At 36.8% G+C, this 22806-nt stretch overlaps 2 protein-coding genes across 3 annotated transcripts in view; both read left to right on the top strand.

Annotated features, from left to right (window-relative positions):
- Positions 1-1122: 1122 nt before the first annotated feature.
- LOC127442682 (calreticulin-like) lies at positions 1123-13432 on the top strand. Its single transcript, XM_051700881.1, has 9 exons — positions 1123-1301; positions 2024-2125; positions 4165-4368; positions 4477-4571; positions 4860-5069; positions 7665-7778; positions 7882-8025; positions 8575-8667; positions 12121-13432. The coding sequence occupies exons 1-9, from the start codon at positions 1211-1213 to the stop codon at positions 12280-12282; spliced, it is 1215 nt and encodes a 404-aa protein (XP_051556841.1). The 5' UTR covers positions 1123-1210; the 3' UTR covers positions 12283-13432.
- Positions 13433-16108: 2676 nt separating this feature from the next.
- Positions 16109-22806, top strand: part of eps15l1b (epidermal growth factor receptor pathway substrate 15-like 1b) — a 48535-nt gene continuing 41837 nt past the window's right edge. For both annotated transcript variants that reach the window (XM_051700877.1, XM_051700878.1), the window contains exons 1-8: positions 16109-16168; positions 16658-16699; positions 18431-18520; positions 18602-18649; positions 18782-18883; positions 19822-19887; positions 19967-20092; positions 21457-21516. In XM_051700877.1, coding sequence (XP_051556837.1) covers positions 16142-16168; positions 16658-16699; positions 18431-18520; positions 18602-18649; positions 18782-18883; positions 19822-19887; positions 19967-20092; positions 21457-21516 — 561 coding nt within the window. In that variant the 5' untranslated portion in view covers positions 16109-16141. The remainder of the gene's footprint in view (positions 16169-16657; positions 16700-18430; positions 18521-18601; positions 18650-18781; positions 18884-19821; positions 19888-19966; positions 20093-21456; positions 21517-22806) is intronic.

Below are 22806 nucleotides of genomic sequence, written 5' to 3'. Positions count from 1 at the left end.
AGATTTTTCTTATGCCAATCCCCCACCCCCCAGAAAATTAAGATGTAACCCAAGTGAAATTTTGAAGGAGGAGCACACCATAGACAAATACATAAGCTATTGCCCACCCTAGAGATCAGAATGCCCTCCCCGCCCCCACCCCCGGCCCCATCTAGTGAGGTATTAAAACTGTGATAAGCTGAAACCTCAATGGCAATTTAACAAGCTGGAATATATAACTTTACAAAGTAGCTTATTATAAAGACGTTATGAAGGGTATTAAGACCCACTCTTAAGTTGGTAGCTATGTTTTGGAACATGGGAGCTGGTCCATGATGGTCATGAACTGGTCCAGGCTGGTTTGTAGCTACCATGTTCCAAAAACCAGCTTGATCATCTTAAACTGGTATGACCAGTTGCTAGCTGATGGGAGACCATCTCGGACCAGCTAATGAGCCACTTGGACCAGTAAATGTCTTTTAGATTGGGATTCATGACTAAACGTTATTGGAATTAACTTATTAGAAAGCCTTGCGGAATTATCTAATTTTGGAATTTTTGGTTCTCCGTTTCAATTTTCTTGTTGCTGTAGGCGTGTAGGAGGTGTAGGAGTTATAATGATAAATCTTTTAAGTCTTGAAGCCTTTAACGCCTTCGTTGTTGTATACTGGCACGTTTTTAGACTTCTAAAAACACTTATTATGAGACTTATTTCAAATGCCTATAAATCTAAACATTAATAGATTATTTTAGATTGGTTCGTTTTGTTGTAGGCCTAATAGAGTGCTTACTGGGTTTAACACATGGTTCAGAGTTTGTAGATACAACATACATTTATAGTGCATTCCACATGTTCCCTTAGAAAACATAACTGCACAAACTCCATTGCCGCCTACACGTCCTCCATGACAATCACAAACCGGCGAGCCCCTGGCAACTGATCCTGAGTCAGCTCTATCCTGTCATATAAGTAGACCACAGGGTATTATGAACAGTCACAAACTGATCTGAGAACAGAACAGGAGGCGGATGCGGTATCCGGTGTGGATGTGAGCCATGCACTTCGTGGTCTCATTTGATTGGTCGAGAGCGTCGGGATGTGGACCAATGAGCGACAGACATCTGTGCAGCCACGCGCTTCTCGGAAAAACCTCAGGAGAGCGCGAGCACGAGAGAGAGCGAGAGGGAGAAAGAGGGCGCGTGCCGTGTGCTGTTTTTTAAATTAATAAAAATGCAAATTATTAGTCAGATTGTTTCTGTTGTAGTATTGGCTTTGACAGTCAATGCAACAGTTTTCTTTCAAGAGCAGTTTCTGGATGGAGGTGAGTGAATGATTAACTTGCATGCATTAATGAGTGACATTAAAATATGCAACTGAATGGTTAGTAGAATACGAGGACTAATTAAACAGGTGTTTGTTATGATTATGTTTAGAAAGATGATCTTATTACTTTTTTTGCAATGTCAGTGTGTCAATGTTTTGCAAAGTTAAACCCAAAAAGTATGCATCTTCTTTCTTTCTTTCTTTCTTTCTTTCTTTCACATGTATTAAAGACACTATGTTACATGACACGTGCATAATTCATTAGATGCCTTTATAATTTGTTTGTTTAGTAAACAAGATGTGCATTTATTTTAAAGATCTTTTTAAATTATAATTTTATCAAAACATGTCTTGGACACAGTTTTGCTATTGTAAAATGAAAGCAAAATTTGCAGTCCCATATGCAACCCATATGTGTCAAGCAAATCAGTTTGTAAAAGGAAGTTTCTGCCCAAATGTACGTGCCAGTCAAGTTATTTCACAAACTTCCTTAAATATCAGTCAGTAAGTGTGTGTGGAATGTAACTGGACCTGCTACACTCGTACATTTCTTTGATTTCCTCTTAAAGGTCCTTTTCTGTACGTTTTTGGTTTCGTTGTGGAATAACTTGAATTTGTGCATATATGTTGTCATCAAATCTCATTTTACATTCTCTGGTGGTGTTTTAGCCTTATTTCTTTGCTTCTAATTTAAATAAATTTAAATATCTGAATTTGCAGATGCCTGGAAAAGTCGGTGGGTGAATTCAGAGCACAAATCTGACTATGGGCAGTTTAAACTGACCGCTGGGAACTTTTATGGAGATGCTGAGAAAGACAAGGGTAAGCATATGATTCGCTAGTCACTCAACACTGTACTACACCTTCAAAAAGTAAGGTTCTTCAGTGGTTCTTTAAAGCAACTCATCAAGAACCATTTTTGGCTGTATAGGGTTGTTGAGTTGCTATATGGTTCTTTGGAGAATAATAAAGCTCTTTATGTTGCATGGTAGGGATGCATTAAAGTATCGGCTGCCGATATTTATCGGGCAATTATTGACCAAGTTAAAATCATCGGCATATCGGTAATAAGAATGAAAACGCAGATATGAAAAACCAGTGGTTTATTTTAGGGATGCACCGATGTATCGGCTGCAGATATTTATCGGCCAATTATTGACAAAATTAAAACCATCAGCATATCAGTAATAAGAATGAAAACGCAGATATGAAAAAAACTATGGTTTATTTTAGGGATGCATGATGTATCGGCTGCAGACATTTATCTGGTAATTATTGACCAAATTAAAACCATCGGCATATCGGTAATAAGTATGAAAACGCAAATATGATAAACCAGTGGTTTATTTTAGGGATGCACCGATGTATCGGCTGCCGATATTTATCGGCCAATTATTGACCAAATTAAAACCATCAGCATATCGGTAATAAGCATGAAAACGCAGATATGAAAAACCAGTGGTTTATTTTAGGGATGCATTAATGTATCTGCTGCCGATATTTATCGGGTAATTATTGACCAAATTAAAACCATTGGCATATCGGTAATAAGCATGAAAACACAGATATGAAATACCAGTGGTTTATTTTAGGGATGCACCGATGTATCGGCTGCCGATATTTATCTGGTAATTATTGACCAATTAAAACCATCGGCATATTAGTAATAAGCATGAAAACACAGATATGAAATACCAGTGGTTTAATTTAGGGATGCACCGATGTATCGGCTGCCGATATTTATCTGGTAATTATTGACCAATTAAAACCATCAGCATATTGGTAATAAGCATGAAAACACAGATATGAAAAACCAGTGGTTTATTTTAGGGATGCACCGATGTATCAGCTGCCGATATTTATCGGGTAATTATTGACCAAATTAAAACCATCGGCATATCGGTAATAAGCATGAAAATGCAGATATGAAAAACCAGTGGTTTATTTTAGGGATGCACCGATGTTTCGGCTGCCAATATATATCGGGTAATTATTGACCAATTAAAACCATCGTCATATCGGTAATAAGCATGAAAACGCAGATATGAAAAACCAGTGGTTTATTTTAGGAATGCACCGATGTATCGGCTGCCGATATTTATCAGATAATTATTGACCAAATTAAAACCATCAGCATGTCGATATTAAGTATGAAAATACACCAATATGAAAAAACGATGATTGATTTATTATTAATTAGTAACATACTTTTTTAAAAATAACCCTCTTAATTTAAATGCACAATCCAGAAATAATGAGAGCCACAATATGTAGAAGGGTTGGCACTCCTAAGAACATGTCATATTTAATTTGAATTCTTTCTCATTCTCACGTTAATGCAGAAAACAAACGGACGTGACCGTTGTGAAAGCAGAACTTGCCTGTAGGCTACATGACCAAACAAAATACTTTGAAACCAGAAGACTTTGTCTCTGACTGAGATATCGGAAATTATATATATTGGAAGCTATTATAAATTTTTTAAGCATTTCTAAGTAAAACAGTCAACTGATGCCAAAATAAGATAAGTGGCAAAATATTGGTATCAGCCTATAGTTTTTTGTTAAAATCGGTATCTGTATCGGCATATAAATTTCATATCGGTGCATCCCTAGTTATAGGTATTTTAGATCAGTGAATTTGGTTTTTAGTTATTTTAAGCTCCCGTATATAAATGGTTTATCAAATATTCTTTGTGGAAATTTAAAAACATTCTCCTATGACATCAGGCTTCAAAACCCTTTTTAGATGTTAAGTCTTTATTTTTAAGTGTATATGAAGTGCCTTCATTTTATGTAACCGCAATAAAATTCTATATTAGCTATATTTTTCACTTTTGTTACGCCTCTAACCACCAACAGGTCTGCAGACCAGTCAGGATGCCCGCTTCTATGCCACCTCTGCCCGCTTTGAGCCCTTTAGCAATGAGGGCAAATCTCTGGTGATCCAGTTCACCGTCAAACACGAGCAGAAGATTGACTGTGGCGGCGGATATGTTAAAGTTTTCCCCGCAGATCTCAACCAGGCTGAAATGCATGGCGACTCTCAGTATTACGTCATGTTCGGTATGTGTGCCAAGATTCTCTAGTTAACGCCTTTACGCCTAGTTAACGCCAGTCTTGATCATATAAAACATGAATTGATTTTTTTTCTTGTCTACTTGATGTAAACAGGGCCTGATATCTGTGGCTACAGCACAAAGAAGGTTCACGTCATCTTCAACTACAAAGGCAAGAATCACCTCATCAAGAAAGAGATCAAATGCAAGGTGGGTTCATGTCAGAGCCGTGGCCTAGTGGTTAATGCACTTACATGTTCAGCTGTGGCACTCATACGGACAAAACCGGTTTGAATCTGACCTGCGCCATTTCCTGATCCTTTTACCCCCATTTCAGCCCATAGTTTCATTTCCATAATATAACCTAATGTCAGGTAAAAAAGGCAAGGTGGGGATGGTCATACTGGGATGGTCAAAATGATGTGTTTGTTTTTAAAATTAGATAAAGTATAAATTCTATGCTCTCCAATGAATCACTTCTTTCCTTCACTTCTCCAGGATGATGAGCTGACTCACTTGTACACATTGATTCTGAATCCGGATCAGACGTATGAGGTGAAGATCGATAATGAGAAGGTGGAGTCCGGCTCTCTGGAGGAGGACTGGGACTTTCTGCCCGCAAAGAAGATCAAAGACCCCAACGCCAAGAAACCTGAGGACTGGGATGACCGTGCCAAGATCGACGACGAGACCGACACCAAACCAGAGGTATGATCGGGTTAATGGAGGTTTCAGGTGTCATTTCATGTACGAGTTATGGGATGTTTTAATAGGTTTTGTCTGGTGTAGACTGGAATCAAGTTTTAAACTGTGTATAGATGCTCTAATGAATAGAGAGAAGGGTGGGGCACATGTGTGGTATTCAGTGGTTTCCCTATTCCAAAAAAGTACTGTGGCGTAGCATGGTCCAGTGATATTAGTCAAGTCAAATCATTTTTATTTATATAGCGCCTTTCACAACACACATCGTTTCAAAGCAGCTTTACAGAAGATCAGGCATTAACAGAAGATAAAACTGTAATATCTATAATGTCTATATTAGATGACAATAACATGGTACTTTAAAAACAGTATACTTTATTCATAAAGCATTGTAATTTAATTACTTTAATCCTCCTATTGCGTTTAAAATACGCGGACACCTTTTGCATTTGCGCGCCAATTTTGACCCGGTGGAGTTTTAAGCTTATAAAACATTCATAATCCAATTGTTTTCATCAAAAACCATATTGTAGCTCATTGTTAACTTCTTAGCAGGTCATACATGTAAAAAGATCTATATTTGTGGCATGTTACCTGATAAATATAAATGTTATTATGTATGATGTCAGTTTCTTTTTTTTTTTATCAAAAAATTTTAAAATATACATTAACTCCAGCTAAACCAGTGAGATACATGTGAAGATATATTTTTTATCAAGGTCTAAATGAAATTTCATTTGAATATAACATTGCATTAAATTTATAGAAATATTTAAAGTGAGAATTTCTAGTAATTCTCCTGTTAACTTCCATATGAATTAATTACTCATTACTGCTGAAAAACAACTCGCTAGTCAAAATCTACACAAACAAATATATATTTTTTTTATAACCAAACAACTTTACAACAACTATACAACACAACTACACAACATCTGTACTTGTATACAATGTTTTTAAACAAAATGTATTCTGTTTATTGCATGAACTGTTGTTGAACGTTAATGTGTGATTATGCTGCAAGCTTCTTGATTAGATCAGTCTGTAGAGGGCGGCAGAGTAAATTGTGGGCTTTTCTTCCAACCTTTATTCAGACTATGTATGTTTCAACTTTTGCTCTTGCCACACCTCCCTTTAGGCAGTTTGTCATTTGATATAGTTTATTTGTTATGTTTGTTACATCTGTTTTGTCAGTTCTGTGTGTGAGTGTGCATGTTTGTTTGTTTTTTTTCTCCCCAATTTGGACTGCACAATTCCCAATGCGCTCTAAGTCCTCATGGTGGCTTAGTGATTCGCCTCAATCCGGGTGGTGGAGGACGAATCTCAGTTGCCTCCGCGTCTGAGAGCGTCAATCCGTGCATCTTATCACGTGGCTTGTTGAGCGCGTTACCACGGAGACATAGCGCACGTGGAGGCTTCACGCTATTCTCCGCGGCATCCACGCACAACTCACCACGCGCCCCACCGAGAGCGAGAACCACATTATAGTGACCACGAGGAGGTTACCCCATATGACTCTACCCTCCCTAGCAACTGGGCCAATTTGGTTGCTTAGGAGACCTGGCTGGAGTCACTCAGCACGCCCTGGATTCGAACTCACGACTCCAAGGGTGGTAGTCAACGTCAATACTCGCTCAGCTACCCATGCCCTCGTGTGTGCATGTTTGTAAACAAGATACAGTCCCATTTTGAAACAAAAGTGTGTGTGAGAGTATGGGAAAGAGGCTAGAAGTTAAGTATTTTTAAGAAAAATATAATTCATAAATGTGCGAAAATATCTTCGTAATATCATGTGTATAGCCACAATTGTTTCCCAAAAGGAACGCAAAAGTTTTATAAAATAATTATATCTCTTAAATAATTTCTTCTAAAAATCTGATTTTTTTTTTTTTATTATGTGTATTTTGATAGTCTTGACAAAGTCACAAAGTTTGGTTCCCATACAAAAAAACTATGTGGTATTTAAAAATGATGATTTACCTCTACCGGGTCAAAAATGACCCGAACGCAATAGGAGGGTTAAGGTACTTCAAAGAATACCAAGGTACAACTTGGTACATGTCCAAAAGCGTGGTATTACCGCAGTAAATGTCCAATAACACATGGTTTTGCATATGTAAGAATGCTTTTACTGTGGGACCATGTCCATAAAAACATAGTGGTACCATGAAAAAAAATTATAGTAATAACATGGTACCATGACAGCAACATGGTTTTACCATGGTACCATGACAAAAAATAACATGGTATTACCATCGTACCATAGTAAAAACAAATGGATATACCCTGTACCATGTAAAAACAACAATATGATATTACCATGGTACCATGATAAAGAACATGGTAATTACGTGGTACCATGTCCAAAAACATTGTAATACTGTGGTACCATAATAAGAAATAACATGGTATTACTGTGGTACCAAGTCCAAAAAAATGGTATTAAATGTTTGGAAAAATATGGTAATACCATGGTACTTTTTGTAAGGGTTTGCTCTATTCTTTCACTTCAGTTTTTTACCCATTAGTTCACCTGTTTTCCTAAAATATCTGTGGTGGTTACATCAAACCATGTTTAACTCTTGTTTCTCGTGGTTTCAGGACTGGGATAAGCCTGAGAATATTCCTGATCCTGATGCGATGAAGCCAGAAGACTGGGATGAAGACATGGATGGCGAGTGGGAGCCTCCCATGATTCCAAACCCAGAGTACAAGGTACAGAATTACACACCAGAAACGTCTGCATCGGTGGTGTTCAAACTGTCGTTACTTTCCCAATGCTTCAGTCATTTGAGGTTTAGTTGATGTTCATTTTTAGGGAGAGTGGAAACCCAAACAGATTGATAACCCAAGCTACAAGGGAGTGTGGGTGCATCCTGAAATTGACAACCCTGAGTATGCCCCAGATGACGAGATCTACAAATTCGACAACATCGGAGTCATTGGCTTGGATCTCTGGCAGGTCTGTGAAACTTTTAGAAAAGAGACTGACTGTGTTTGGAATGGACTAGCATACTGCTTATTGAATACTGCCTACTATCTTTTTGAATAGTATGTGAAACAGGACGTAGGATGCAATGTAGTGACATTTAAGATGTGTGCGTGTTGTATTGATAGTATGCATTTGTTGCATTCATTTCGATATTTGATGGTCAACACAATAGTAAGTCTGTTACAGGACTTAAAAATCCTGAGATGTCCATTACAGAACTGTTAAAATGACTGTTTGTCAGTACATGCATATGTGTTAAGAGGGTCAGTGACTGAGGCTTTCAGAAAGTTCACACCGTATCACACCTCGGACTGTTCACACACATTAAACCACCACAAAGAGGCAGTGTGCACCATCAAATTCAGTTCAGTTTCACAGATGCCAAAGGAGTGATGTAGTTCTGAACATTTCCTTTAAAATCATAATATATTATGTGTTCACAAACAGACATATATATACACATATTCAGTATATATAACAAGAAACGTACTATTTTTCTGTCTTTATTTTTCTCTGCAGGTGAAGTCTGGGACTATTTTTGACAACTTCATCATCACAGATGACGTGAAGGCAGCAGAAGATTTTGGAAATGAAACGTGGGGTGCTACAAAGGTACAAGATGCTTACACAGGACAGACCTACGGTATCCATAATGTAAACTAAAGATAAAACAGTGGCGGCGTCCTGAGGATTCAATAAGTACATAATACTATCAGTTAAAAGAAAGATTTTGAATGATATTCAACTTAAAGGGATAGTTCACCCATAAATGAAAGTTCTCTCATCATTTACTCACCCTCATGCCATCCCAGATGTGTCTGACTTTCTTTCTTCTGCAGAACACAAATGAAGATTTTTAGAAGAATATCTCAGCTCTGCAGGTCCATACAATGCAAGTGAATGGTGACCAGACCTTTGAATCTCATTAAGACAGCATAAAAGTAATGCATACAACTCCAGAGGTTTAAGCCATGTCTTCAGAAGCATTCCAATCAGTTTGGGGTGAGAACAGACCAAAATGTAACTCCTTTTTCACTTTAAATCTTGACATTGAAGTCTCTAGGCACAATCATGATTTCAAGCTCAATTACACTTCCTAGTCCTTGTTGCATGCACAGAGCACTAGGAAGTGTAATCGAGCTTGAAATAAAGATTTAAAGTGAAAAAGGACTTATATTTTGGTCTGTTCTTACCCAAAACCGATTAGGTCGCTTCTGAAGACATGGATTAAACCAATGGATTTGTTTGGATTACTTTTATGCTGCCTTAATGAGATTCAAAGGTCTGGTCACCATTCACTTGCATTGTATGGACCTGCAGAGCTGAGATATTCTTCTAAAAACCTTCATTTGTGTTCTGCAGAAGAAAGAAAGTCATACACATCTGGGATGGCATGAGGGTGAGTAAATGATGAGAGAGTTTTCATCTTTGGGTGAACTATTCTTTTAATACAAGTAAGATATTAGATAATATAATAACCAGGATCCAAATTTTACACCAGATGTGAGCACATGTTGACTTTGAAAATATAATAAAACAGTGTGTCGGGGTGGGCGTGGCCAGGCTGTGATGGAGCACGGCTGGCGCTGAATCAGCTGATCAGCGGGAGAGTGAGAGATAAAGGGCAGCCGGAGACGCTGGTTGGAGAGAGAGAGACGCACGCGGCCGCGCACCCCTCGCGGTTCAGGATGGGCAAGGAGGAGGTGGGAACCGGCTGAACCGTCAACGTAAAGTTTAATGATAAAACTCAACATAAAACAGACATAAACAAACATAGACACTCATGCAACGTGGCCGCGTGCGTCTCTCTCTCTCGAACTGGTGCCTCCGGCTCGTCTCCGGCTGATTAGCCCTAACTCATGGCTGGCAGGGACGGCCCAGACCTGCCCTCCTCATCACAAAAAAATGTTAAATGACAAATTAAGAACGATATAACCCTTGTTGTTGTTTTTATTATTATCTAATATACAGTGTCAAGTGTTCTGAGCGAATCAAATTTAAAGGAAAATTCAGGTTTCAATACAAGTCAAGCTCAATCGACAGCATTTGTGGCATAATCGTCCCAAAGGAGGCAAAAATGGAGGTTACAGTGCGGCACTTACAATGGAAGTGAATGGGGCCAATTTTTGCAGGGTTTAAAGGCAGAAATGTGACGCTTATTATTTCATAAATGCACTTACATTAATTCTTCTTTTAAAACGCATGTATTATTTGAACTGTGAAGTTGTTTAAATCAGTCGTTTTAGGGTTATAGGGTTTGTTGACATTACATCATCATGGCATATACGTCATTGGATATAACTTTACACAGAAAAGGTTAATAAGCGATTTTATCACACTAAAATCATGTTAAAACGCATATTTTTTATGTCATGTTGCTATACGTTTGAAACAGTGAGTAATGTTTACAGATTTGGCCCCATTGACTTCCATTGTAAGTGCGTCTCTGTAATCCAGATTTTTGCTTTCTTTAAAGAAAAGAAGGGACGAGTTGAAACTTGTATTGAACCTGGAATATTCCTTTAAGGAATATAAACAATATGCTAAAGTAAAGGTCACTGACTTGTCTTCTGACAATTTTTTTTTTTTTTTACCCTGGTGGAAAATTTACCAAGTTTAGCAAGGAATGCATACCCTTTTTTTATCTGTTATTGTAAGTCTAGAACTTACTGTGGCAACACATGCCTGGCACCAAAACCAAAATATGAGGACCAAAGTCACAACATTTTTGTTGCTGCCATTTCACAGAGAGACCGACTAATATATGATGTTTCGAGTGACACAATGACGTGCTGTTTGTTACAAATAAAAAAAAAAAGGGAAAACTATATAATTCCTGTGTCATGAATTGGGGGGTTTACAACCTTTACAACCTCTCTTGGTGACACTTTATAATAACATTTGTCAGAAAATTCTAATTTTTTGACATTAAACTGTTTTAGTACCATTAGACAAACTATGAGAACTATGTTTTGCACATGTTTATTATATTTAGGCTTTAAAGGTCATTATCCTCCTGAGGCCCAGCAATTCATTTCTGTGCAGGACATTTGTTATTGAAGTTTTTCTAAGCCCGTACATGCTACAGTGGTAAATCTGGTATTATCAGAGGACTCTCTGAGCTTTTCAGAGATCCCAAATGTTTGAGAGTTTGGCCATGACAACTTCCTCTCTTTGGTCTATAAATATGGATTGAAATGTATAACAGTTCAATTCAGCACATCAAATACAATATGAATAAAATATTCTTTTTTCAATAAACTATTTTTTTCAGATGTATTTTATGCACAAAACACTATATTGACATTTAAAAAGTGGAAATTGTAAAACTTTTGTCGCTGGGTCTCAGGAACTTATGGTAAGATGACATCATAATAGCTTGTAATGTAAAATAATGAGATCTTTATAATGACAGAGCAGAATGCATATATGAAAATACACAGAAATATTAGTTCACACTTTAAATATATCTTATAAAAAGTATTTGTCAGAATTTTCAAAGCTCTGTGATCATTTTTGTGGTGGGCATGAATGTAATGTAATGGTGATTGAGAGATATTCCTCAAAAGTCTGTTGTATCATATTTGAATACATGGATTTCAAAGGGGATTTTTCAATAAAATAATATACAAAATTTTAACCAAGCACAAGTTGCTTATATTCAGCAAATCTTCATTTTAAAATATCAGTAACAATATAACCATTACTGTCACTTTTACTTTATTAAAATAAGCTGTCATTTATCCCAACATAAGAGTCACGTCGTCATTTTAAATAGATCGATATGAACATTGAAACCACTCTTGAACTGAGAGTGCAACAGAAGCCGTCAAACGTTGTGTATATTCATAGTTGATACACATGGCGTTATAGGGGTAACTAATATTACTACATTCAATAATGCTTAACAGATCATTCGTTGGAGTCAAAAATTACTTCTGAAAATATGAAAATGTAACTTCTTTATGTTTTATATACACTGTCTTCTCCACTGACTGCTTGTTGAAAATCTTGTTCATAGGCTCAAATAATGTCAGGCCTTTAATTTAGCCGCTCTTTCCGCAGGGTCCCGAGAAAAAGATGAAGGACGAACAGGATGAGAAGAAACGGGAGGAGGAAGAGGAGAGAAACAAGGAGCAGAGCACCAAAGCTGATGATGAAGAGGAAGGAGATGAGCCACCAGTGGAGGAAGACGACGAGGAAGCCCTTCCCAAAGATGAACTCTAAAGCAGAAATAAACAACCGTCAACATTCTGCGTTTGCCAGGGAAACGGCTGCAGTGCATTCATTCTAGGTGTGACACCCTTTGGGGAGGGACACCCCCCCCCCAGTGGTGATGTCATAAAGGGGCAGTTGTAAGCTGTTAGGGAGAGTGACTGCCTCAGTCACCATTTACTTGCATTGTATGGAAAAGTGACGCTGAGACGAACAAGTTCTTTTTCCATGCAATGAAAGTAAACTTTCTAAAGAACATTTTCATTTTTGGTTGAACTATTCCTTTTAAAGAGACAGCTTTGTTTGTTTGTTTGTTTGTAAAGAATTGTCTTTCTCTCTATGGTGCCGGAAGTCATAATAATGAACCCTAATTAAATGATTGATGGTCATATTATTGTGCCTTTCACATTTGTAAATGGATACATTTGAAAGGGAGAACATTGATTATGCATCATCATCACTCTTTGTTTATCATGGTGTTGGTCTAATTAGTCTGGAATTGTATGTAAACAATGTTACCAGTCTGGCTATTAAACAATTCATCTCCACATTAAGAACGTGACGAACGCAGAGTGCAATGAAACACAATTATTGAATGATAACGTTGCCGTTTTATCAATAAGAGATTAATCGGGTCACAGGCTGGTTTCCAATCAAGAATGTTTGTACTGAGCGCAAATTTAATGTACAATTACATTATGTTCCTTTGGCACTGATTTTTTTTGTTGTTGTTTGTTTTAGTTTTGTTTTTGTCTGCTACCATATATTTGTTGTGGTTGTTATGAATCACCTAAACATGACATTCAATAAGATTCCTTTTACGCTTTATTTATTGCAATAGAAATTTAATTATTTTTTACCTTACTATCTTGATGGTTACAATTCTGAAGTCCAAGTTGTGGTGTAAATTTCTTCTTGTTTATTTTTAATGCAATCGAAACGTTTTGTTATAATAAGTAAATGAGCTATAATAAGGGAAGTGGTAACATATTTTCAGAGATTAAGACTGTAGTACAACAAACTAGTCGTCTACACACTGTGAATTTAAAAGTCCCGAATGTTCAAATCGGAGTAGTATTGAAAATCCTGTTTAGTGACATTTTACGTGTCCAGAGTTGTAATTAATGCCAAAGTTTTAATAAATAACTTCATTGTAAACTCAGTTCCAGTATTTTGTGAGTTCGAACACAACATGGTTAAACACTTTTGCTGCAGTGTTGGGTGTAATGCATTACTAAGTAATTAATTACTGTAATTAAATTACTTTTTCAGTGGAAAAAGTAAAGTAAGGGATTACTCATTTAGGGATTACATCAGTTACTTCTGATGTAATTGTGTTAAATACTGTATAGACTCTAGAACAATTCTGCATAAAACAATAGTGAATTTAAAATCGAATTTTAACGTCTAATGTTAAAATGCATGTTTTCTATTTAACGCTGCCCCTTTAAATTCTTTGGCCAGTTCATGAATAATTTATTTGATTTTATATGATTTATTTGAAAGAATTAAAAGAACAGTTTCATGTCTATACTTGTATTTTTCATCTGGTCGAGGTTGATCAGGGTTTCAGAAAGTAATTAGTAATAAGTAATGCAGTTACATTTCAGACAGAGTAATTAGTACAGTAATCTAATTCTACACTGTAGAAGATGTAATTAGTAGTTAGTAATTAATTACTTTTTTAGAGTAACTTACTCAGCACTGTTTTGCTGTAGTTCAAGGTGATTATTTAAACAATAAACATCCATATTACATACAGTTTCACCAAAATCACACTACACATTACACATTTGTAATGTATCTTGTAATTCTGATCACTGTAAACCAATATTTTATTAAAATGGTGTGTCATTTTCACTTGTATTATTACTCTTCGCATGCCTCTGAGCAAACGTTTTAGTTACCTAGAACAATACTAACAACCTTTCAGGGCTAGTTTAGGTAAAGTTACTTTATCTTGTAATCTAACCTTACAAAAAGTAACTTACCAAGTTACTTGGCTATTTTTTTTTTTTTTTATATATTTTTTTTTTTTTAACAATTTAAATGATGTTTCATGGTATAGGGGCTCAATGGTTGTAGGCTGTACATTAGAAAAGGAGATTAAAATAAATAATAATAATAAAAGCACCCAATCAAATCACGTTTTTTTTTTGTTTAGTCATTTTTCTTGCAGTTTCTTGACTGGCTCACAAGATGGAGACATTTTAAAGCAGATTACTGTGATCTGGTTTGACCTGATGATTTGTTTATTTTATTTTTTTATTATTAAATGTTCTTAGTAGGAATGGCCACTCCTTATGATACTTCGCTATCCGTGTTGTTACAGCAATCGTGAAGCTGCGTCCATGATTCGCGTCAGCACCTTTTTGGGTCACCTAAAACTTTCTAGCAAGTCAGTCCACTGTCGGCCTATTTGAGGCTATTTCCAGTCATGACAGTACAGCTCCTATCCACTTGAATGGGGGGAACACGGAAATCTCTAAAACGGTTGATCAAGATTACGAACAAAGAAAAATTTTTAAATCAGCAGTAAAATCTGACAAAATGGTAACATAAATGCTGCTTCTTTACCTCATATTACGCTAAAAAACGCAATTTTCCAGGCGTGTTTGTCTAATGCGCATGCGCATTCTTGAGTTGATTGACAGGCGATGTCTGTATCTAAAAGGTGATTGGGTCTTTAACTTGTAAGGCGGGACTTCCGTTCTACATCCGTTAACCGTTTGACGTTCAGCGCTCCTTAGTTGGGCGTTCCAATTTCTCCCATTCATTTCAATAGAAGTGGCCCGTCTCTGCTAAATGATCTCTGACTCACCTTGGAACGTTCATCTTGGCTTGTTTTGTACATTAAATAGCGCTAAGAGCTCCTTTCTCTATCATTTTATCACTGACAGGGAATCGCTGTCAGAGATTCTTTTAGTATTTAAATAACAACCTCCGCGGCTTTATCATATAGAGAGTGTAACTGTCCATTTTTGCGTGTTAAGACATTTACGCCCATAGAATGTCTATGGGACCGCCGCGTATGCTAAGATTGTTGACAGATTGGTAGAAGGGCTCTGGCGTGTGCGTCAGTGTAATAAGACCGGGGGGACACATTACAAAGGTTCCGCTCTTCACGTTAGTGTTATGTTGTATTAAAGATAAACGCGTTCATCGGGATTACGAAAAATAACGCTTTAAACGTTTTAAATTAATCTTGTGCGTTAACGCGTTAATTCTGACAGCTCTAAATATAATATAATATAATATAATATAATATAATATAATATAATATAATATAATATAATATAATATCTAGTGGTGCGTGTTTGATAAATTATAAAAAAAAAAAAAAAAGCCAAGACTCTTTTTACTTATGCGGAAAATGTTTAAATATTAAAGTGTATTTCAATTGATTATGATAAAAATGTAATATTTATATGTGATTTAATTATTATGTCTCGTTATTTTATAAATAAAGTTAAATGGACTAAAACAGTTTAAAATGGAAGTTAAAACATATATCGAAAGTATATCTAAAAATCTTAAAGTAATACGAGCTATGCAAATATTTACTATGCACAATATTTTTTCTATGTGCTGCTTCACTTTCACTGTCATATTACTTTTTACCATACACCCCTGACATTTTTATTTTATAAAAAAAAAAAAAAAAAAAAAAAGTTTTCTGTTTTTATAAAATAAAAATGTTTTTAAAATGTTTACATGTACTCTTGTTTGTACACTTAGAATTGTTCTTAATAATAAAATCATAATAATAATAATAATAAAAATAAAATAAAAAAAACAACATAAAAAAATAAAGATAGCGGTGCGCGTTCATGAGAGAGGCTTCTAAGCGCGTCCTCGTGAACCAGGAAATATGGCGGCGCTCACGCCACTGAGCCAGGTAATGTCTTTAAAAGTTTGTTTAAATTAAATCCGGAGGTACTTTTTAAAGGATAAATCCATATTAAGGACTTTGATTACAGAGAAGTATGATAAGCGTTGAATAGATATAAAACCAGTGCGCGAGGAGCTGTTAGATGGGTCCTTTTGTAAAATGAGCGCAGTTAAACGATGTTTCTATGTGAATATTTTGAAAGTATTTGCAATTTATTTCTCGTCCTATATTGGTGTAAAGTCCAATTATTGAGTAGTAATAATAATAATAAAAATATATAATTATTAATAATATCTATCTATCTATCTATCTATATATATAATATATATATATATATATATATGATTTCTTTCTTTTGATTTTGAGGTGCAATATGACCTGGACATTTTCTTGCTAGACTTTGTGAAATTTTCCTGAACTGGTTCAAACTGTTTACAGGTTCATTTCAGTTATCATATCTCAATCTCTAATGAATGTTCACTTGTATTTATACAGTTATCAAGTGGAAATGCTGCATATGAGAGCTTCTACAGACAGGTAAAGTCAATACATTTCCACTTCCTATTAGAAGTCGACCGATAGTGGATTTTGCCGATAACTAAGGTGGATGACCGATTAATCGGCCGATAGTTTTTAAAATAAATATGTAGAATTTAAAAAAATGTCATAGTCTTTCTTTACTATGAAGGACACAGAGGCTACAAGAGTTCAAAATGAATAAAATCCCAGAAGCAGTTTATTGTTCAACCAAAATCCCAATAATAACCAGAAAAAAATTCAGATTTGGTGCATAACACGGGACATTAAACTGTAAACAAGCCCAAAACACACCAGGGGCTCTTATTTTGAAATGACTGAGACTTGACTTCGTTACGATTATTTAAGTATTTGCCAAACTAAACTTTTTATTGCCTATTTATTGGTTTCATATGTATGTATATTTCATGAGAATATATACATACATACATACACACATATATATATATATATATATATATATATTGTCATGAGGTTATAATGACAAGTTAGGTTTATTATTATTATTATTATTATTCACAAGATATAAATTTAATCAAAATAACAAAATATACATTGAAGTGAAGTTAAAAATATGAATATTGTCAATAATGAAAGATTTAGATACAGCAAATCCCCACGTGATTGTAAATAAAGACATTATCGGCAACTATCGGCACAGATTTTAGCTGATAACCGATCGTCCCAAAAAGCAACTATTGGCACAGATTTTAGCCGATAACCGATCGTCCCAAAAAGCAACTATCGGCACAGATTTTAGCCGATAACCTATCGTTCCAAAAAGCAACTATCGGCACAGATTTTAGCCGATAACCTATCGTTCCAAAAAGCAACTATCGGCACAGATTTTAGCCGATAACCTATCGTTCCAAAAAGCAACTATCGGCACAGATTAATCGGTAAAACCGATATATTGGTCTTCCTCTACTTCCTATAACATATGCATCAATGTCGAATTCTGCACCTGTACCGATAATAATTTTTTTTTTTTAGTTAAGGGCGATAACCGATATTACGGTGGATATTATAAATCTGTCGTATTCACACTAGAGCCCCGATAATGCTTCAAATAATGCCATCAAAGGATTATAATGATAGGAAAGGCGGATTACTGTTAGTACTTTTACAGGAATATTCCGGGTTCAATACAAGTTAAGCTCAATCGACAGCATTTGTGGCATAATGTTGATTACCACTAAAAATGATTTCAACTCGTTTCTCCTTATCTTTATAAAAAGCAAATATCTGTGTTACAGTGAGGCACTTACAATGGAAGTCAATGGGGCCAATCTGTAAACGTTAAAGGCGTCACACACAAGACTTAACAATGTGCGTTAACATGAAGTTATATTTGATTTTACAACTTTGGTGTCATGATGACGTAATGCTGTAAACCCTGTAATCCCTTCACAGCTCAAATAATGCACAAGTTTTAACAGAAGGCTTAATGGAAGTGCTTTTCTAAAATAAGCTTCACATTTCTGCCTTTAAACCCTCTAAAAATGGGCCCATTGACTTCCATTGTAAGTGCCTCTCTGTAACTTCGATTTTTGCTTTTTTTAAAGGAAAGGAGGGAGCGAGTCGAAATATATTTTTGTGGTGGTCAGTATTATGTCACAAATGCTGTCGATTGAGCTAAACTTGTATTAAACTCAGAACATTCCTTTGAAACCTGGCACAGAACGAGTTTAGTGTTTGAATTCAGAAAAAGGATTGACGTGTTTGATGCAGGTGGATCCAGGAAACACAGGGAAAGTGGGCGCTGCGGAGGCAGCACAGTTCTTAAAGAAATCAGGGCTTTCAGACAGCACACTGGGGCAGGTGAGACAAAATTACAACAGTAAGAGTCAGATTTTTATTTGGCATTACTGGTATAAACTGATTTTCCACCTTTCTCCACAGATCTGGGATCTGTCAGATCCAGAGCAAAAAGGTTACTTGGATAAACGGGTAAAAACCTTTGTTGTTTCATGTTATATTACACATAGGACTTGCAGTTAGATAGCTCTTTGACTTGTCATGTTTATATATTTTCATGTCAATATGATGACGTGTAGTATCTGATTTTGGGTTGTTTTTAAGGGTTTCTTTAACGCCCTGAGGCTGGTGGCTTCCGCCCAAGGTGGCAGTGACGTCAGTGTGAACAGTTTGAACCCGAGCGTCTCTGCACCTATCCCAAAATTTGTGAGTATCAACACTTTGGATGTCTAAAAGGAGAATTCAAGCATCCACACACCTTAAAGGGATGGTTCCCCCAAAATTGTAAATCCTCTCATAATTTACTCACCCTCATGCCATCTAAGATGCGTGTGACTTTCTTCTGCTGAAACAGATTTTTGTCCATACAATGCAAGTTTGGCCAGAACTTTGAAGCTCTAAAAAGCATATAAAGGCAGCATAGAAGTAATCCATATAACTCCAGTGGTTTAATCCACGTCTTCAGAAGTGATATGATAGGTGTGGCTGAGAAACAGAGCAATATTGAAGTCATTTTTTACTATAAAGTCTCCTCCCTGCCCAGTAGTTGGCGATATGCACAAAGAATGCGAATCGCCAAAAACAAAAGAAGAAGAATGTGAAAGTGAAAGTGGAGATTTATTGTAAAAATTACTTAAATATTGATCTGTTTCTCACCCACACCTATCATATCGCTTCTGAAGACATGGATTAAACCACTGGAGTCGTATGGATTACTTTTTTGTTTCCTTTATGTACTTTTTGGAGCTTCATAGTTTTGGTCACCATTCACTTGCATTGTATGAACCGACAAAGCTGAAATATTCTTTTTAAAAATCTTCATTTGTGTTCTGCAGAAGAAAGAAAGTCATACACACCTGGGACGGCATGAGGGTGAGTAAATGATGAGAGAGTGTTCATTTTTGGGTGAACTGTCCCTTTAATCTTGTAGATTTATATTAATAACTTGAAAGATTGGCATGTTTCGTAAATAATACTCTTAATAAGACCACTGAAAACTAACTGAATGCAGCAACGCAGATGTTGACACAGGCACAGTTAATCGTTTGTCTTCATATTGTTCCTCATTTGAAAGTTGCTTTGGATAAAACTGTCTTCTAAATCATTGCATTTAAATGTCCTTGACACTGCGTGTGTTTTTCCAGAGAGACACTCTCAGTCCGTCCCTGAACATCTCATCTTCTGCTGCTGATTCCAGCTGGGCAATTAAGGTATACAATTATTAATATAAGTGAGATATTTGATGGAAAACTGATTTGAAGATTCTCATATTCTCTTATTGTTTGCTAGCCGGAAGATAAAGCAAAATATGATGGGATATTTGAGAGTCTGTCTCCAGCTGGCGGGCTGCTGTCAGGTGATAAAGTGAAGCCAGTCCTCATGAACTCTAACCTACCATTTGACGTGCTCGGAAAGGTGAAAATGTGCTTTATTGTTTCAGTTGACAAAATGAGGTACCACAGAAAGTATAGTGACACTTTCTGGTTGTCAAATGTCAGTTGAACATGTCCATACTTCACCCTAAAATACTCATCCTCATGTTGGTCAAAACCTGATGTTTTTTCTTCAGTAGAACACATAAGGAGATGTTGGGCAAAATGAAACATTTTGACAACCAGAATGTGTTGCAATACTTTTTGCCTTCATTTTAAACATTGTATTTATTGTTTTAAAATTTAAAACCGAACAATCCTCTTTTTGTAAAATGTTTTGCTTGAAAAAGTCTGCTTACGCTGTCTTTATATTTTAAGTGTTACTTGTGTGTCTTAACACTTTTGGGGATACTATCAGTTAGGGATGTACCGATACTGGTATCGGAAACGGGTCTGATACCGCATTTCATGTCCTAGTGATATTATTAAACTGCAATGGCTTTGATCTAATGCGATAAATATATAGTTTGCATGTGCTGCACACTTTAAATGTGAGCGCTTGTGAACGTGTGGAGCCGGTGTTGTGCTGACATAAAGACACGAAGTGCTCATACCTTTTAGAGCTCCTTTATTCATACATGGAGAACACAGTCATGAGCATCGCACGCTCTGTTTATAGCAGATGACAGCGATCAGAGCGCTTATTCACTTTGTAGTGCAAGACACATACAGACTACATATTTATTTAAATGGCAGCCTTTTACAGTTTTATAATCATTTTGGGTGGGGGCCTGGCTAGCTCAGCGAGTTTTGACGCTGACTACCACCCCTGGAGGTATCCAGGGTGTGCGTGACTCCAGTCAGGTCTCCTAAGCAACCAAATTGGCCCGGTTGCTAGGGAGGGTAGAGTCACATGGGGTAACCTCCTCGTGGTCGCTATAATGTGGTTCACTCTCGGTGGGGCGGTAACGCGCTCAACAAGCCACGTGATAAGATGCGCGGATTGACGGTCTCAGATGCGGAGGCAACTGAGATTCGTCCTCCATCACCCGGATTGAGGCGAGTCACTACGCCATCACGAGGACTTAGAGCGCATTGGGAATTGGATATTCCAAATTGGGGAGAAAAAGAGGAAGAAAAAAAGTCACATTGGGTCACGTAGCGACCTGCTTTTTAGGAAGTGAGAAGCTACCGTCAAAAACACACAAACATATGATAAATGATGATAAAATTGAAATAAACTGTTGATATGGAATTCAGGAAACAAAAAACATTATCATATCAGCGAGTACCAAAAAGGAAGTATCAGTACTCGTACTCGTTCTCCAAATAATGGTATCGGGACATCCCTTACTATAAATATTCTTTTACATGAACACACAGCTCCTTTGAGTTCTCTGTTTGTAGATTTGGGATGTCAGTGACATTGACAGAGATGGACACTTGGATAAGGATGAGTTTGCTGTGGTAAGTCAAAGGATGTTTTAAAAGAAATATCACCACACATGCTTTCATTTCTTATTGTAATAGGAATTGTGTATAGCAGATTTATCTCAGATTAATATATTTCTCAATGCCCAATATGTAAAGTCTCACAACATGCACGAAAGCTTCAGAGTCTGTGGATATTAACAGTTAGTAGCACTTTAAAGGTTTGATTTAGTCAGACTAAAACCATTTATATTTAAAAAATGTCGTGTAACTACTTGAGTCCGACTGAAATCGCACCAGTCCAATTTTTGCAAAGTTGGACTAACAGACCTAGATAATCCGATTGTAGCTCGGCTTCGTCCAAACTACGAAACTACTGCATATATAGGAATTGCACTAACTGAAGAGCCACACATGTTGGTTATTTTTCATAATAGTGTAGTTTCAGAATTATTTGTACTTCAGGCCTTTGTTTTGTTTGACAAGAAAAACTAGCTTCATACCATGTGACCCACATTTGGTTTTTGACCATCGAAAATGGGTAAAATTGAAGTTATGCATGGACTCACATTGAGAGCCCCATATTGCTGGGATTTAACCATTTAGGGCCTTAAAAATGAAGATACAAAAAGGAAAATTTGTGCCAGGACGCTCTAAGATATCTTTAATACTTCTGGAGTTATAGGCACTCCAACTTTGGAAAAACAACACAAAAAAAGTGTTCATTACCATTTTTGCACGCTCACTATTGGCATACACTGATCAGCCACAACATTAAAACCACTGACCGGTGAAGTGAATAACATTTATTATCTTGTTACAATGGCACCTGTCAAGGGGTGGGATATATTAGGCAGCAAGCAAACAGTCAGTTCTTGAATTTCATGTGTTGGAAGCAGGAAAAATGGGCAAGCGTTAGGATCCTAGCGACTTTGACAAGGGCCAAACTGTAATGGCTAGACGACTGGGTCAGAGCATCTCCAAAACGGCAGGTCTTGTGGGGTGTTCCCGGTATGCAGTGGTTAGTACCTACCGAAAGTGGTCCAAGGAAGGACAACCGGTGATCCGGCGACAGGGTCATGGGCGCCCAAGGCTGACTGATGCGCTTGGTGAGCGAAGGCTAGCCCGTCTGGTCCGATCCCACAGAAGAGCTACTGTAGCACAAATGGCTGAAAACTTAATGCTGGCCACGATAGAAAGGTGTCAGAACACACAGTGCATCGCAGCTTGCTGTGTATGGGGCTGCGTAGCTGCTGACCCCTGTCCACCGCCGAAAGTGCCTACAGTGGGCACGTGAGCGTCAGAACTGGACCATGGAGCAGTGGA

Source organism: Myxocyprinus asiaticus, chromosome 6 (assembly GCF_019703515.2).
Source record: "Myxocyprinus asiaticus isolate MX2 ecotype Aquarium Trade chromosome 6, UBuf_Myxa_2, whole genome shotgun sequence".
NCBI classification, from domain to species: Eukaryota; Metazoa; Chordata; class Actinopteri; order Cypriniformes; family Catostomidae; genus Myxocyprinus; species Myxocyprinus asiaticus.
Note: the sequence above shows the minus strand (reverse complement) of the source record. Positions and strands in the feature narration are given on the sequence as shown.

What these genes read in the sequence shown, in the direction of transcription:
- LOC127442682 (XM_051700881.1), top strand. Translation starts at nt 1,211, where the DNA reads ATGCAAATTATTAGTCAGATTGTTTCTGTTGTAGTATTGGCTTTGACA. An exon ending in AGATGCTGAGAAAGACAAGG is followed by an intron (nt 2,126 to 4,164) that starts GTAAGCATATGA and finishes AACCACCAACAG; the next exon opens with GTCTGCAGACCAGTCAGGAT. An exon ending in TTGGCTTGGATCTCTGGCAG is followed by an intron (nt 8,026 to 8,574) that starts GTCTGTGAAACT and finishes TTTTCTCTGCAG; the next exon opens with GTGAAGTCTGGGACTATTTT.